The sequence below is a fragment of the Eubalaena glacialis genome, chromosome 15 (assembly GCF_028564815.1).
Source record: "Eubalaena glacialis isolate mEubGla1 chromosome 15, mEubGla1.1.hap2.+ XY, whole genome shotgun sequence".
Classification (NCBI taxonomy): Eukaryota; Metazoa; Chordata; class Mammalia; order Artiodactyla; family Balaenidae; genus Eubalaena; species Eubalaena glacialis.
In genome coordinates, this window is record NC_083730.1 from 16,735,661 (window position 1) to 16,753,492 (window position 17,832).

General features: G+C 44.6%; 1 protein-coding gene across 1 annotated transcript in view; it reads right to left on the minus strand.

Annotated features, from left to right (window-relative positions):
- Positions 1-5,799: 5,799 nt before the first annotated feature.
- LOC133075100 (O-acyltransferase like protein-like) overlaps positions 5,800-17,832 on the minus strand; it is a 65,714-nt gene continuing 53,681 nt past the window's right edge. Inside the window, 6 exon segments of the mRNA XM_061169226.1 lie at positions 5,800-5,925; positions 6,235-6,377; positions 11,726-11,791; positions 11,794-11,899; positions 14,258-14,390; positions 15,943-16,056. Of these exon segments, the coding sequence (XP_061025209.1) occupies positions 5,800-5,925; positions 6,235-6,377; positions 11,726-11,791; positions 11,794-11,899; positions 14,258-14,390; positions 15,943-16,056 (688 nt within the window).

Sequence of the window (17,832 nt, forward strand, 5' to 3'; positions counted from 1 at the left end):
TGTGTGAACCCAGCAATCATCACTGTTGTTCTCTAACTCAGAGTTTCTCAACCTGGGCACTACGGACATTTTTTATTGGATATTTCTGCGATTGGGGTTGGGAGGTGGCTATCCTGTGCATTGTAGGATGTTTAACAGCATCCATGGCTTCTACCCACTAAAAAACAACACAAATGTCTGCAGACATTGCCACATCTTCCCTGGAGAGACAAAACGACCACCATCCCCTATCGAGAACTGCTCTAACCTTACAAATCCACCTTACAAAGAACTCGCAGCACGAGATCAGGAACTTACACGGAAGCTTTTCTCCCCCCATGGAAAAAATACAAAAGAACATTTCTATGGATTTCATGAACAAGATCCGAAAAGTGCAAGCCAAAAGGAAAGGATTGATAATTTTGCCTGCATTAAAAGGTAAAGCATTGATATCATATACGAAGTTTCCACAGCCTGGGAGAATGTATTTGCAGCACAATCGATAAAGGATTAGTCTTCAGAATACATAAAGGACATCTCAGAATCAATAATAAAAAGACAAACACCCAATAGCAGAATAGGAAAAGGATAGTCAGGCAGCCTGAGAAGGGGAAACTCTAAATGGCCAAAACACACATGGAAAATGCTCAAGCCCATTGGTAGACAGGGACATGCAAAGTGAAGTGATGAGATGCTACCTTAGACTCATCTGGGATTTAACAGTAACTTAACAGGTCAATAGTACCAAGTGTTGGGGAGGATCTCTGAGTCTTAGTATCTATCCCCAATCACCACTAGTGAAGGTGTAAATTTGGAAAATCACTTTAGGAAACTGTGTGTCATTATCAGGTAAGGTTGAGTATACATACACCCTATAACTCTGCAATGACTCTCCTGACTATATACCCTGGAAAATGAATGTATCTCCATGAGGAAACACATACAAGGAGTTGGTTACAAACATGTTTGCAATAACAAAAAACTGAAAACAAACCAAATATCTACCTACCAACTGGTGAATTGATAAACATTTAAGGCACACATGCACACAATAGAACAGCATTCGCATTCAAAGTGAATGGGCGAGCTAGGCGGACTATGTTTAAAGGGGGAAATAATGTTTCACAAGGATATTACGGTACGGATCAAATTACATAGTGTTTAAAAACAAAGTACTATATACCATTGATAGACACATGCATGTTATTAGTAAAAATATAAAAATGTGGGGACTTCCCTGCTGGTCCAGTGGTTAAGACTTCGCCTTCCAATGCAGGGGGTGTGTGTTCGATCCCTGGTTGGGGAGCTAAGATCCCACATGCCTCGTGACCAAAAAACCAAAACTTAAAACAGACACAGTATTGTAACAAAATTCAATAAAGACTTTAAAAAGGTTCCACATAAAAAAAAAAAAATCTAAAAAAAAAATGTGGATGAAACTTGGATGAGAAGGGAGAAGCAAATGGGATGCAGGGAGATCTATCATTGTGCTCACAATGTTTTATTTTTTAAACAAAAAGAAACACATCCAAAGGAAAAGTGGCAAAATGTTAACCTACGTTTATTAGGCATGATGGCTATGTGGGGTACCCATTGTTTCATTTTTTAGACTTGTTTGAATATTTGAAATATTTTATATTTTAAAAAAATAAACATTTAAAAATAAATACATCTGGAAAAAACAAAACTATAGAAATGAGAAGCGGATAGTTAGTTGCTAAGGGTTGGGGGTGAGAACAGAGGTTGACTATAAAAGAACTCCAGAAATTTTGAGGGGTGATGGAATTCTTCTATATCTTGCTTTTGGTGGTGATTACACAACTGTATGCATTTGTCAAAACTCACAGAAACATATACTTTTATGCTTGAATTTTACTCTATGCAAATTATATCTTAATTTTAAAAAAAGAAAAATGAAAAAATAGTACCTAATAGTGACAGGAACAACTCTAAATAACACTGTACTCTCACAAGATTAATAGAGGTGAAGACAGAAAGGACTGTCTCCTTGAAGCTCCACCCTCCTCCATACTCAGGGAAGACAACCGTTCCTAGAAATCTCCAGCGCACTTCTTCTTACATCTCATTGGTCAGAGCTGAGTCACATGACCACACTTGGACCAACCATCGGCAAAGGCACACGGGAAGATGAAATTGTATTATACTAAATATGAAACTTTCCCTCTGTCTGGGCACATTGATACTAGAACAACTTCAAAGTTTGTTTTGCAAGAGAGGAGGGGACACGAATGTGGGTAGGTTACCAAAAGTGGCTGCCTCTCAGCCTATATCAGCACAGCGTTGATTTAAATTCCGCTCGGGGTCAAGGGACTAAAGTTATAAAGGCTTCTCACCCCTTCAAATGCCCTGGGGCTTCTCAACTTTGAGCTTCCCTGGAAGGGGTCTGGTTGGGTCATTTAGGGGGAAGAGTCCTATAAAATTGAACATATCTGAAACCTAGTTGAGAAAGCCTGTCTATCTGTAAAAGAAGCCTCCTGAAAAAAACAAACAAAAAAACTCATCTAAAGGAAGAAAGGGTTGATTCCATCACTGTGTCAACTGACACTTCTTTAACACCAACTGTGTGCCAGTCATGGTGGTGAGGTAGAGATGTACTGGTGAACAGGACAAATGTAAAGAGGAAGTGATTGCCACACAGGTCGCCTCCATACCAGTGGCCATAGACTTAGGGCATCCAAGGGAGACAGACCTATATTAGAAAGAGGAAAATTGCATGAGCAGTTTCTATAAAAACACGATGAGCACCCAGCAGCCCTGCGTCAAAGCCTGAAAGAGAAAGCACAGATGGCTCAAGTCGGGGCACGGGGATTTATCTGCTTGTGGCATTTGTGGAGACCGTTTGTGCTCAGAATGGACACGGTGGCCCTGAGCACCAAGGCAACTCAGCCCACATCCTGCACAGACAAGTCACGGGAGGAGGCGGCACACTTTGGAGAGTGGCGTGGGGACATCAGCGGGTGTAGGAAGCTCTGGCCACCGCCAGCAGCTCTCAGCAGCAGCTCTGATGGCAGGGAGGGGAGGGTTGGTGAAGCTGAGGAGAGCCGGCTCATTAAAAAAGGAAATAGCAGAGCCCCGGTGTTCTCAAAACAAGCAAGATGTCCCTGGACTCTCCCAAAACCAGTCAGGAGGAATTTAAGGAGGGCTGAGTTCCTTTAGATCTGCTGGGGGTGATCCTGTACTGTTGATGTGACCTATTTTTATCCACAGGTAGGTATGTGGGGATGAAACACGGATTTCAGAATTTAGGAGGAATTAGAGGAGACACCCATCAATTGACACTCTACTCCAATCCTGCTGCCTCTATAAATTTGTTTGACTTTGTTATTATACACACTTCAAACATACACAAAAATAAAGAAGATAGTGTAATGAGGTCCCATGTACCCATCACCAGCTTCAAAAACTATCACTAAATGGCCAATCTTGTTTCATCTATCCCACTTCCTCCTGATATTATTTTGAGATAAATACTACATTTTATATCATTTTGTCCATAAATACTTCAGTAGGCATCTAACAGATAAGCACTCTAGAAACACGTAACCACAATACCACTATCACATTAAAAGATTACTAAGTCCTTAATATCATCAAATACCCAGGCAGGGCTTAAATTTCCAGTGGTCCCATAAATGTCATATGCTTTTTTACAGTTTGTTATAGAATCCAAATAAGGTCCACACATTCTATAAATCTTAAACTTCTAGGGAATTCTGGGTTGAAACAATAGCCAGAACAAAATTGGACTTCTTTATCCCTATTTTATGTTTTGTGAAATTGCAATCGTGGGGAGAGTATTTGTTTTCTTATTAAAAAAACGTTCAAAGGCTTTGTTGGTAATTGGAAAGCTGTTTCCAAGGGCCCCGGGTTTCCTGACTCATAACTAGAAGCACTTGGTAATTGGACTGCCGAGCAATGTTGGCAGGCGAGTCATTTCCCACTGGGGTCCATCGGGATTGCAGTAAATGTCTGTAAATGTCACCCACCCTCAAGTTCTCCTCTGAGGCTTAATTAAGTCAGAGGGTGCAGGTGCAGAATCGGCCACCAGGGGGCTCCCGAGGAACCCAATGAACTTCGCAGTCGCCCAAAAAGCCAACTTGGTGCGCGTTTTATTACAGACTGAACACACCCGGGTGGGACTTGGCTTCTCACTCAGGTCAGATTCTGCCAGCAGAGCAGATCAGACCTCGGGGACATGTGGCTCGTTCCCCAAGGCTGCCTGGAAAAGGACAAGATTAGCTGTCAACTGCCCTGTCAAAGGATGTGGGGTTTGCAGCCCTCCTCACCCCAGTGGTCTTCCTTGCAAATCCACTTGAAGGCAAAGAGAGTCTATACAAATGGGGAGCATTCTGTGCCAATACGCTCCTAGTAACCCCATGGTTGTTAATAAATCCTTTGATTATTAAGTACACAAAAGGCGTTATTATAAGTAATGTTAGACATATGTAAGTAGGGACGGTCAACATGAAATTACACACACACCCCCCCCAAAAAAAGAAGAAATTACACACCCAGGAAGGAACACAAGCCTGAGAACTGGGACATCCATGTTCTCCACTTGGCCTTACAAGTCTCTCCCATCTCTCTACCTCTTTGCTGGAAACCGAGGGGGTTGGGATAGAAGCCATTTACTAGGGTCTCTTCCTTCTCTGTTAGAGGTTGTGTTGAGGGACTGTGTTCATTTGCTAGGGCTCCTGTAACAGAGCACCACAAACTGGCTGGTTCAAAACAACAGAAATGTATCATCTCATTGTCCTGGAAGCTGGAAGTCCTAAATCAAGGTGTCGCCAGGGCCATGCTCTCTCTGAGGGCTCTAGGGGAGAATCCTTCCCTGCCTCTTCCAGCTTCTGTGTCTGCTGGCAATCCTTGGTATTCTTTGGCTTGCCAATGGCCATCTTCTCCCTGTGTCTTACATCATCTTCCCTCTATACATGTCTGTCTCTGTGCCCAGATTTCCCCTTTTAATAAGGACACCAGTCATATTGGATTAGGGCCACCCACTCCCCAACCCCCATGATCTCATTTTAACTTGATTACCTTATTTCCAAATAAGGTCACTTTCTAAGGTACCAGGGGTTTAGGACTTCATATCTTTTTCAGGGGACACAATTCAACTCATAACATAGACCATCTCGGGAATTCCCCGGCAGTCCAGTGGTTAGGTGCTTTCACTGCCGTGGCCTGAGTTCAATGCCTGGTCAGGGAACTAAGCCGTGCAGCGTGGCCAAAAAACAAAACAAAACAAAAACAAAAACAAAAAAACAAAAATAGACCACTTTGTAAAATGAACAATGTTTGAAAGACCTATAATGACAAACCCATGAATCGTGCACACTAGTGGGTTGTACCATCCAGGATAAAGTTACGAGTCTACAAAGGTATCATAATAACACAAAAACAATTAGAATGTACAAAATGACATACTGTGATTTTACCAAGAAAAGTGAGCATTAAAACCTGAAGTACATTAAATTCACTACATTTGATGTTCTCCTGTGATCACTGATGTAGAAAATACATACAGTATGAGACCCAAAAAATCCAGATTTTTTTGCTAAAAAGTTACATTGGAGGGCAATTATTGTGTTACTAAATAGATTAACAGAGAACTCTTTTATATAGTAAACACTCAGAACTCTTTTATATATTAAAGAACTTGTATACCTTAAACATTCACAAAAATCAGATTCACACCCCTTTTTGGGAACACAAGCATTCGTTACATAAACAAGGCCACACTTGCCTTTGCTCATCAGCACCCACAAAGGGCCATCCACTCTTTCGGGTTTTACCGGAAGCTCACGGCCCTGCAGGCACTGATCCCAGCAGGCACCGCTTCAGTTCCTGACATGGTTTCTCAATGAACAGCGTCAGGGCCAGCCCAGTGATGAAGGTCAGCAAACAGTGTCCAGAAAAAAGATAAAACTAGAGAGAAAGAGGGGCAGAGTGGACACAGTCTTACTACAAGATTCCTATTGCATTTGGAATAAGTGTACCATCCTGGCTATATGAAATAGATCTGTAAGACAAACAGCCCTAAACATTAAAAATAAAGAGAAGAAAAGAAAGATATTGTCCTGTGCTGAAGTCCTCCCTCCAATAAAACAAAGAACAATAGGCTTTGGACAAACAAACAAACAGAAAATAAGGTTCTAATGAAGCCAATAGTTTGCTCTGCTCCAGGGGAGAGCAAATTGTGTTGCTACAATGAGCTGAGAGCTGGGGCTGCCTCACCATGTTGATGTCGGTGTAGTGAATAAGCGTCTCCTGAAGCCCATTGTAGAGGATGATGAGGATGGGGTGCACCAAGTAGCAAGCGTAGCTCAAGCTGGCCAGGAAACTCCAGATATCCCAGGAAAGCAGCCGGTGCACCAGACCTGGAGGGAATAGGCACCGATTCATGGAGATTCGAGCCCCTCCCTGGACCTGGGAAGATGCTGTGTCATCACTGCTCCCTCTGGGTTCTGCCTCTAAGTCTGTGAACTTTCTACTAAGAAGGTCTTTTTTCATTATAATTTTTAAGAGAATGTACTGAAACAAACAAAAACAGAAAAAACCCAACTTCCCATTGCAGCAATATGAAAATAATAATAAGGGAGGCTAATACTGAGTTTACGGCCAGTTTAATCCTTAGTGGGTTTCAATCTCTGAGCACAAAACATTCCACATATAAAACTTGCAACCTCAGAATTGGAAATAAGGGTCTTTGCAGATGTAACTAAGGTAAGGAATGGGTGGTGAGATCATCCTAGATTAGGGTGGGCCCTAAATCCAAAGTGTCCTTGTAACAGACAGAAAAGGAGACACAGACACAGAGGAGAGACACAGGGAGATGGCCACGTGAAGATGGAGACAGAGATTGGAGTGATGCGCCCACAAGCCAAGGAATGCCGAGGACATAGGAGAGGATGGAAGAGATTCCCCCTCAGAGCTTCCAGAAGAACCTTGCCAACACCTTGATTTTGAATTTCTAGCCTCCAGAACTGTGAGAGAATCAATTTCTGTTGTTTCAAGCCACCAAAAAAAAAAAGAAAGAAAAGAAAACATCCAGAGTAATCTTTTAAAATCACAAACCAGATCACGTCCCATGGCATTTAGAATAAAATCCAGATTCTTCCCCATGGCCGTGAAGGCCCTGCACGCCCTGACCACTACCTTCTTCTCTGTCCTCATTCCCATCTCTCTCCTGCCTTGATCTTTGATCCCCATCTCACTGGTCTTCTTGCTGTTCCTCTCACCCACTAAACATATTCCAGACTGAAGAATGCTGCCTTAGCATTCCCTCTGCCTGGAGTGCTCTTGTACCACATATTTGCAAATGCACCCCTAATCCAGTTACCCTCCCAACCCTGATTTTTTTTTTCTTTCTTTTAATTTCTGGCCTCACTGCGCGGCTTGCAGGATCTTAGTTCCCTGACCAGGGATCGAACCCACATTCTCGGCAGTGTAAGCACGGAGTCCTAACCACTGGACCACCAGGGAATTCCTCTGATTTATTTTTATTCACCATATTTATCTGCATCTGAAATTATATTACAAATACATTTACTTAATATGGCTCTGGATTCATTTCCTATGGCTACTGTAACAAATTACAAAAACATGGTGGCTTAAAACAACAGAAATTTATTCTCTCAATATTCTGGGGACCAGAGGTCCAAAATCAGTATCAGTGGCCAAGATCAAGGTGTTGGCAGGGTCACATTCTCCTTAGAAGCTCTAGGGGAGAATCTATTTCTTGTCTCTTCCAGCTTCTGGTGGCTTTGGCATTCCTTGGCTTGTGGTCGTATCACTCCAATCAACATCAGCATTTTCATATCTCTCTCTGCCCCATCTTCATATCACCATCTCCTCCATGTGTGTGTCAAATCTCCCTCTGTCCCCCTCCTATAGGGATACATGTGATTGCATTTAGGGCCCACCCAAATAATCCAAAATAATCTTCCCTTCTCAAGATCCTTAACTTAATCACATTTGCAAGTTCCCAGGGATTAGGACCTGGTAACTTGGAGGCCATTATGCAGGCTACTAGAGTCTCCTGGTCTCTCACTTCCCCTTCCCCATTGCAATCTCCTACAAGAGGGGGATTTTTCTTGCCTATTGTGATATCCCCAGCATCTAGAGCAGTGCCCGGCATAGAGCAAGCATTTAATAAGTATCTTATATAATCAAGTAAATAAATAGAGATGGACTCATGGACAAAATGTGCATTTGCACCCAACTGAATCCCAAATGATAAGATGAACCAAGATATTTACTGTGGAACAAACAAAATAGCTGTAGAATTAAGTCAGTAAAAAACCCATGTCATACAGGTAAGCCAAACACAAAAGAATGTGCCCCAGCACAAACAATACCGTGTCATGAACTACAATTGCCTCCAGCCAATTAATCACATTAAATTAACATTAATTCAGATTTTATTGGTTTTATGGTTACTTTATAAATTTGTTTTGGCTTTATAAATATATGTGCTATAAACATAAAAATTTGCATCTAGGTTTATGTTTGCTAGTGTTTAGGTAAAATTAGGGTTAAAATAATTTAAGCCAATACTAAGGATCCAAAAGAATTCTTATTCCTTTAGAATGGGTCCGCCTATTATTAAAGTTTGAGGACCATTGGTGGAGGTGACAGGGCATCACTGAGAAGTTTGTTTGTTTGTTTTTAATATTTATTTATTTATTTATTTGGCTGCGCAGGGTCTTAGTTGCAGCATGTGGGATCTTTTTTAGCTGCGGCATGCAGGATCTTTAGTTGTGGCATGCGGGATCTAGTTCCCTGTCCAGGGATCGAAACCAGGCCCCCTGCATTGGGAGCACAGAGTCTTAACCACTGGACCACTAGGGAAGTCCCAGCACTGAGAAGTTTTAATCGAAGGAGTGACATGGTCAGAAGGTGACTCTTGCAACTCAACAAGACCAGCATGGTCTGCATTGGCCATGACTGAAGATGATGGAAAAGATGATCTGAACCATCAAGATCCCTCCTTGTCCTGACAGTCTCAACTGAATTCGTCTTCTTCCTCAAACGTGACCACATGACCCAGCAATTCCACTACTGGGTATATATCCAAAAAACCCCAAAAACACTAATTTGGAAAGATACATGCACCCCAATATTCATAGCAGCATTATTTACAATTGCCAATATATGGAAGCAACCTAAGTGCCCATCAACAGATGAATGGATAAAGAAGATGTGGTGTACACATAAAATGGAATACTACTCAGCCATAAAAAAGAATCAAATCTTGCCATTTGCAACAACGTGGATGGACTTGGAGGGTATTATGCTGAGTGAAATAATTCAGACAGAGAAAGACAAATACTGTATGATATCACCTATATGTGGAATCTAAAAAATACAACAAACTAGTGAATATAACAAAAAAGAAGCAGACTCAGATATACAGAACAAACTAGTGGTTACCAGTGGGGAGAAGGAAGGGGGGAGAGGCAAGATAGGGGTAGGGGATTAAGAGGTACAAACTATTACATATCAAATAAGCTACAGGGATATATTGTACAACACAGGGAATGTAGCCAATATTTTATAATAACTATAAATGGAGTATAACCTTTAAAAATTGTGGGGCTTCCCTGGTGGCGCAGTGGTTGAGCGTCTGCCTGCCAATGCAGGGGACACGGGTTCGAGCCCTGGTCTGGGAAGATCCCACATGCCGCGGAGCAGCTGGGCCCGTGAGCCACAGTTACTGAGCCTGCGCGTCTGGAGCCTGTGGTCCGCAACAAGTGAAGCCGCGGTGGTGAGAGGCCCGCGCACCGCGATGAAGAGTGGCCCCCGCTTGCCACAACTAGAGAAAGCCCTCACACAGAAACGAGGACCCAACACAGCCATAAATAAATAAATAAATAAAATTAAAAAAAAAAATTGTGAATCACTGTATTGTACACCTGTACCTTATATAACATTGTACATCAACTATACTTCAATAAAATAAATAAAATTATGAAGACGAAAAACATGTTCTTTTATAAGTATACTTTTCTAAAGGTCATCAGGTGGACACATTTTTTAAAAATTTATCTAACCCATCACCTCCTACATTCACCTACTGATCAATCTTGGTATCTTACAGACAGTGTTGGAGATACAAACCTAGAACGTCAGTCACACCTATAATTGTGGTTGGCTAATAACAATACACCTTTGAATGATAAATTGCTCAAGAATGAGCCAGAGGGCTTATTCATCATTTGGATTAAAAGAGGTATGTATTATACACACTCAGGCTAATGACTGATAGTATTTACTAGCTCCACTGTACTGGTAATACTGCAAATTTGTTTAATCTTCTAACTTAACCTAAGTCACTCCTCTCTAATCCTGCTGGACATTACCCAGTTTGACCCAGCAGGACTGTCACCTTAGACAGGGATACTGTGCTGTTTGTCACCACATCAGAGGTGGCCTGTACCAGGCCAGGGGGAGCAGTTGTGTATGTTCTGAGGCTCTGTCAACAGCTCAGGGCCACTGTCACCAAGTGGAGGTCACGTGATCCAAACAGCCGCCCATAAATGCAAATACATCAGTCAAGGAGAACGCAACCCGATGGCTCTTCAACGTCATTTCTCCATAGAAGGGAAAGCTTTTTAAAATGAAGTGAAAGAACAAATCCCTCATCATTATATACTCATAAAACTCAAGAACAATTTGAACAATCAAACATCTTGGGGGTGGGCGTGGCTAGTGTACAGAAATGAAGAGCAGGGCCTGTGGGTGGTGCCCTCAGGCCTGGGCTCACTTTCTAGCTGAGTGACCTTCCCACGCTGCTTCATCTCCAGGCACCATTTTCCTCACTGAGAAACAGAGCTAATTATAGTTCTACCTGTAGCGGTGTGGCCAGCATTGCCCGAGACCACAGGGGTGAAGTTCTCCACGGGGCCTGGCGTAAGTCTGTGCTCAGTTAGCAGGACTTTGTTATGTTCACTTCGTCAGGCTTCTCCAGCCACCTTTGCTGAGGTTAACGGGTTTGGGTTCACAGGAGAAAGTTTAAACTCACCCTGCTTATCTCCCAGGGGTATAAAGTTGTGTTGCCTCCACCTGGCTCTAATTCCGTCATTTCAGGGCTTCTGGGCAGTGCAGGGCCAGAACCTTTGCTGGGTGATTCCCGCCAGCCTTTCTCTGTCATTTGCTGACACCTCAAGCACCTCATGCCAAATAGAGAGGAAAGGTGGAAAACGTTGGGTGACTTGAATAGACAGTTCTAATCTGGAGAAGATCCCTTTCTTTCCATTTAAGCTCTTTTTCTGCCCGACCCTGAAAGCCAGGCTCTACAGAAACAGTGTCCCCAGTCATCAAAGGGCTGAAGGCGATGTTGCCAGCTCTTCAGTCTCTAGGCTCAGATGAGGAGACCGAGGCCAGGCTGGGTGTGGTCAGTACTCTTGTCCCAGCACTGGTAATTTTTTTTCTCACGACATTACCCCCTACCTGTTCTTTTCCAATTTCTAAACTAGCTTCATTGGAGAGGCTGCAAATTTTTCTTTCAGAACCTGCATTTGTATATAAACCTGTGTAAACATCTAAACCAGAATATGTGAGTGGGTTTCCCCAAGTATATAGACAGATGGATGTTTTTGAGTCACTATCAGTCATTCAGCAGCAAATAAAAGTCTCTCTGGGTACATGCGTTTTCACACCGTCGCCTTTAACAGGCCAGTGTGTGAGCCCGGAGCAAGCCCCGTGCTGCGTCACTGTATCCTACTTCCGTAGCCTTCCTGACGTGCGAACAATACCCAGCCCACAGGGGCCGTCCACAGGGGCCGGTGACAGCAGTGGCAACTGAAGAGGCGGCGGACGCGTCACCCACCGTGTATGTCAGGGCAGCCACTAGGGACAGGGTCGACAGAGAGCAAATCCACCGCAGCAGAGCCTGCACCTACAGGGAAAGGAAAGGCACCGTTCACAGCCCGTTTTGGCCATTGTGTATTTAATTCTTTTTACGCTCACTTTTTGTGTGTTATTAGTGACTTTAGGGGTCTATTTGTAAACCTCAGTCAATGACCAAATCCGACCGAATAGAAAGTTCAGATTAGTGGTTACTGGGGTGAGGGTCGGGGTGGGGTAGGGGACAGTGGAGGGGTGTGGCCACGAAGAGGTAGCACAAGGGTGACCTTTGTGGTGGCAGAGGAGTTCTGTACCTTGATTGCGGTGGTGATGGTTACACAAATCTACAGACGTGATAAAATTGCACAGAACTATACACACACACAAACGAGTGCACATGGAACTGGTGGATCTAAGGTCTATGGATTGTGCCAGTGTCAATGTCTTGGTTGTGATCATGCGCCATAGTTACCTTAACATGTTCCTGGTGGGGAAATGCAGGTCAAGGGTACACAAGATCTCCTCTACTATTTTTGCGACTTATGGTGACTCTTGAATCATTTTTAGATGAGAGTTAAAAGAAAAAAGTAATGCTCTAACCCACTCCCACCACTCCTAACCTCCCAGTCTGTTCCTTAGCCAAATAAGGCTCCTTGATTGTTTCTGCCCCCTACCATGAATGTGAGGGGCCCCGGCACACAGCCTGTACCTGGGCTGCACCTGTCACTAGGGACATAAAATGGCGGAAGGAATGGGAGAATGGAGATGTTTCCAGCTCACAGAATAACCCCGTGAGTTAAATCCTATTACTGGGCTCAGTTCAAGATCTTAGATGTCACCTTACTTGACCTTTTTAGACCCAGACCTATCTTCCAAGGGTCTCTCTTGCTTCTCTGTTCCAGTTCTCAAGGTGCTATGATGACATCTACATCAACCTGAACTAGCATCTTATCACTCTACCATCTTGTCTCTAAAGAGAAGCTCTCCCCTCCTTGGGTCTGGAACCTAGGTTCTGGCTACAGGGAACAAAGTTACTTCCTCAGGGGCTCTCCACAAGCCTCCTCTTAGCCTAGGGTCCCCTTCACTCTTACTCAGAATGCACACTGGCTTATTCCTACCACATGGAATATGCCTCAGCTGCCTCCAGCTGGGACTCTGTGTTCTTATTTTCTGGCTTCTGTAGTTTGTACTTGGCCTACTCACCCCATCGAAGTCATTCCTCCAGCTCTGCTTGACTTGGGTTCTAGCTCCATGCTCCCTGGTCCTGACCTGGTCCTCTGAGTGGTTCCCAAATGCCCCGTCATCATCTTAGGCTTTCCCCTCTGCTCAAACCCAATTTCTCCCTGGGCACCATGAACCTGGACTCTGTTAAAGCACCTCTTGAATGGTCCTCTGTTGTAATCTACAACTGAATTGTGCATTTTCAGGGGAATATCATAACTCCAACCTATAGGAAAATACATATGTAGCACCTGTGTATCCATTCCTTCCAATAAAGCCCTAGCTCCTGTTCCTGCTATGAGCAACACAAGATTTTCCAAGGACCAGTGCCTCATCTCTAGAACGTTTTGGTGAGGTACCCACAAGACCTAGGCAAGCCAAGATAGGGCCTAGCAGTGGGGATTTGGGGTCAGCATTGCCCCCTAATAATGCAAGGGAATTCTTGGCCTTTCTTCCATTGAGAAGCAAATTATCCGTCATTCATTTATTGAGTGATTTCAGAACGAGGTGCTAGAAATTCAGAGGTGAATAAGACATGCTCTGCCCTCAAGGTCTTATGGATCAACAAAAGTCATATGAAAAGGTTTTGCACAGTTCAAGGCCAAGGTAGTATTTTAACTAGATTGCCCTGTGGGTGGACTTGAGATCAAGAAGACAAGAGGCAAGAAAACTAGCAAAGAAATCCAAGTAAGAGATGAGACGAGCTTCAACAATGTCAGTTGGAAAGGCTACGAGAGGATGGCAGGAGAAACAACCCACGGGGCTTGGTGGGTGATCGGATGGGGAGGAGAGGGCAATGAGGAGGAGGCATCCCACCCATCAGAGCCTTGGTACAGAACCAGAGAAACCACTGATATGGGAAAACACACCCAGTAGGATGGCAATGGCAAACCCCTCTTCGGGAAGTTCATGGTTAGGTGGGTTGGATTTTTAATAGCACAGGCTCTTTGGTTTCCAGAGATAAGATTCTTGGTCAGATTGGACAGTTCCATCTGGGAATCAGGTCGTGAGGTGTCTAGAGGGAGGAAAGCTGTTACTTTGCCTTCCAGATGGAATTTCTTTCCTGTGGGTAATCATTCTGATTCACCATCCAATGTCATTAGTCAAGCCAGAAACCTGTGTTCATCTTGGATGCCTCCAGTCCCAAGCAGACCCAGTCCTTACAGTGAGGTATGGGGAAATCATATACCTTGGTTTTGAGAATGTTTGCCTCGTGGTTTTGGTGCATGAAAATGCTCAGAAAGAGGCCCACAAGGAATGGCCCAAATCGGCCGCAGGGCTTCGTGTAGTACTCCAAGATATATAACACATCTGCATTTTCACTGAAAAACACAAGGACTAAGGCCAAAGGTTACATTTGATCTGGACATGGAAAAAGGAATCCCTCAGATGTCCATTGGGGCAATCAGCAAACCCAAAGGAAAACTGGGTGTACATTTGTTCATTTCCTCAGTAATAATCCACAGACAGTGACCTCATGATCCTGCCTTGGGCCACAGCTGGCTTCCTAAAATTCCAAATTCCCTTGGGCCCCTCCACACTGGATCCCAAGGAAATATGACGGCTGTGTTCATTTTAAATAGTTGTTTCTGGTGGCTGGTATGCTGGGATAGCTCTAAAAATGTGGTTCCCAGAGGTGAACCTCTTCTGAAAGGAGTGAACCTCTTCATGGAAGCACTTACAAAATTCGGTTGCTTGGGCCACACCCCCGGAGATTCTGACTCAGTTGGTCCAGGATGGTGCTTGCTGGAAGCATCAGTGGGATTTCAAATCTCCCCAAGTGACTCTCATTTGCATCTGGAGTTGAGACCAACTGGGCTACACAGGAGCGAGCCTCCTTCTCGGTCACCTGGCTATGCCCACAGAGGCTGATGTCATGATGAGAAGGGCATGATGCTTCCCTGGTCAAAAGGCCTGGGGTGTAGTCAGTCACTCATTCATTCATCTATTCCACTCACAATACATTTTGAGCACTTTTGTGCCAGACACAGTTCTGGGCTATTTTACATCAGGAGGTCAGTGAAGGCTGCTCTGAGAAGGTGATGTATGCACAGACACCTATAGGAAGTGAAGGAGCTAGCCCTGCCAAGATCTAGATTCTAAAGGAAAAGTATTCTCCTGTGAGGGAATGGCAAGTGCAAAGGCCCTGAGGAGGGAGCATGCTGGGTGTGTGGAAGGAAGGAGGCCAGTGTGGCTGATCCTGAGGCAGCAAGCAGGGAAATGATAGATGAGGTAAGACAGGGATTCTGCCTTGAGACCAATGGAGGAATTTGAGCAGATGACTGACAGGATCCGATTTTCATTTTCATCTCTCTGACTGCTGCCTTGAGAATAGATTAGCAGGAAATCTTACCAGTTTTTCCTGTAGAAGACACAGGGTGTTTATAAGGAAGAAGTGTTATATATACCCCCATTGGAAAGGCAAAATAGCATAGTGGGTAAGGTCCTAGGTTCAGCTCACAACTGTGTCACTTACTAGGCGTGTGACCTTGAAGAGGTAACCTCAGCTTCCTTAAATTTCAGTCTCTCTATTCCATAACAGAGATTCCAAGCGGCAGTTCGCCGCTGGAGGAGAAACGCAGTACAGCCACTTGGGGGCACTCCTTTCCTCCGAGAAGTATTTCAATGGGTAACAGTGAGTTCCCTGTGTTTTTAGAGCAGACCCCCAGCACAAGTTGAAAGGTTCAGAAGTTTGGAAACAAACACGCAATCAACTTTCCCATCAAGGCCGAACAGTTCCCACCCAGTTTTTCCAGGAGCCGATGTGCACAGTGCAAAGAGCCTGGCATCCATACAGCAGCCCTGCCTGGGAGGTCCTGGCCAGTCCGAGGGCAGGCGAGGGATAGAGCAGGGCGGGCTGGGAACCGCGGTTACCTTGCTTCTGATGGAGCTGCCACCGGAAGGTTATAAGCCAGTGTGAGCAGAGCAGAGGCGGTGAAAGATGCCAAGAACAGCGTGGCCCCGAGGAGGACAAGGGCGTGTTGATTTCTGCAAAGAAGAAAGGACGTTCACTTTCCTTCACCGCCAAATTTGTGGACACGAAAGACTTGCAACCTTGGCCATCAGAGGCGCTTCCTGCCAGCCTGCCTTTGAGAGAGGCTGCCGTGGGCGCAGCTGTGGCCGAGTGGGGCCGGAGCTGGGCTGGAGTTAGAGAGCCTCAGTTAGCCTTTAGTCTTGACCATTTACTAGCTGCCGGGCCCTGGGCAGGACCTTGAACTTGAATTTCTTCAGCTTCACCCTGAAACTTACTGTGCAGCTCAAAATGAGACCATGCCTGGGAATCTCCCTTGCCACCCATGAAGCGCTGTATGGACAGATGTGGTGGTTGATTCAGGAGAGAGGTGACTGTCAGGCACAGGTGGGACACAGGGATCCTCCGCCCACCCGAACGGAGAATCTGACAAATATCAGGGTGCAGGTAGTTCATGTGGAGGTAGGAATAAGGGATGGGGTTGGAACAGGGAAGCAGGGAAGGCCAATGCAAAGATGCAGTATCACGGTGGCCAATGCCAGAACGTTCTGTGGAGCCTTATGAAATGCAACTCAAAACTAACTGTCCTGGGGGATGAAAGAAAGAAGCATTTTCCTACTGTCTTCTATACCCCCTTGGGTCAAAGGTGGCCCCACAAAAATTAATTCCTCCGCAGTCTGGGACTCTGCATGTGTAAGGCTGAGAGGGTTCCTGAAGGAGTCCCAGCTGTAGTATGTGGGCAGTTCTGGGGCAGGAAATGAGATTTCGGGACACAGGCTCAGAGCAAGGCACTGTTTGGTTGTATCTACTTGGAATTGTGAGGGTCGGGACCAGAAGGCTCTGCAGTGGTATGGAAGAATTGTCAAACATGAGTGCCAAACCAACCAGCACAACCCTGCCTTTAGCAGTCCTATTCCAGTGCTTGAAGTTGCCATGGTTCTTCACGAGGAAGGGATGAGATACCATTTGCTTAACACCACAGTGATACAGGGAGCAAATTATTTTTATCTAGAGTACCAGTTCTAGTTTAGTGTTAATGCTTGGAATGGAAGAGGAGTCCTAGCTCAGTGGTGCAGTGATTGACTAGTAATGTCTGCCATGAGTGTGGGCAGGAGAGGTATGGCAACAATGTTGTATGTTTACCATGCCTTTTGCCAGACCCTCCAGTTCAGTCCTCCTTGAATTATTAGAATTCTATAAGAGTGTGTTATCTGAAGGAAAAAAAGCCCTATCTTTTATACCTCTGTCCATTTAGAGGCTAAATGTAGTAGCATAAGTCACAAGTTTGGGTAGTGCTGGTTTTTAGCTGAGGAATTGAAATCTACCTTCCATGACAGCCTCTCGGAAAGATGCTGACATTGGGGCCAGGATGCCTCAGTCATAAGGACACTCAAGTAGGTTCCCACCAGGTCTAGAGTGGGGAGGTACTAAGAACTCACTGTCCTCGGTGGGTGGTAAACCATCCAGTCAGGCCATCCAGTAAAAACCCACATCCACCCAAGGAAATATTTGTTTAACTCCCTGGAGGACTGGAGCCCAAACCATGGCACCTCTTCTCAGGAGTCAGACAAGTCTCCACTAGCTACCACCACTACAAAGACTCTAATAAAAGCTTCCTAATACAGACTATTATGGGCTGGATTGTGTCCCCCCCACACACACCCACCCACCCACATTCTAAACCCCGGGACCTCAGAGTGTGACTCTATTTGGAGATGGGGTCTTTAAGAGATAATTAAGGTGAAATGAGGTCATTGGGGTGGACCCTAATCCAATATGACTGGTGTCCTTAT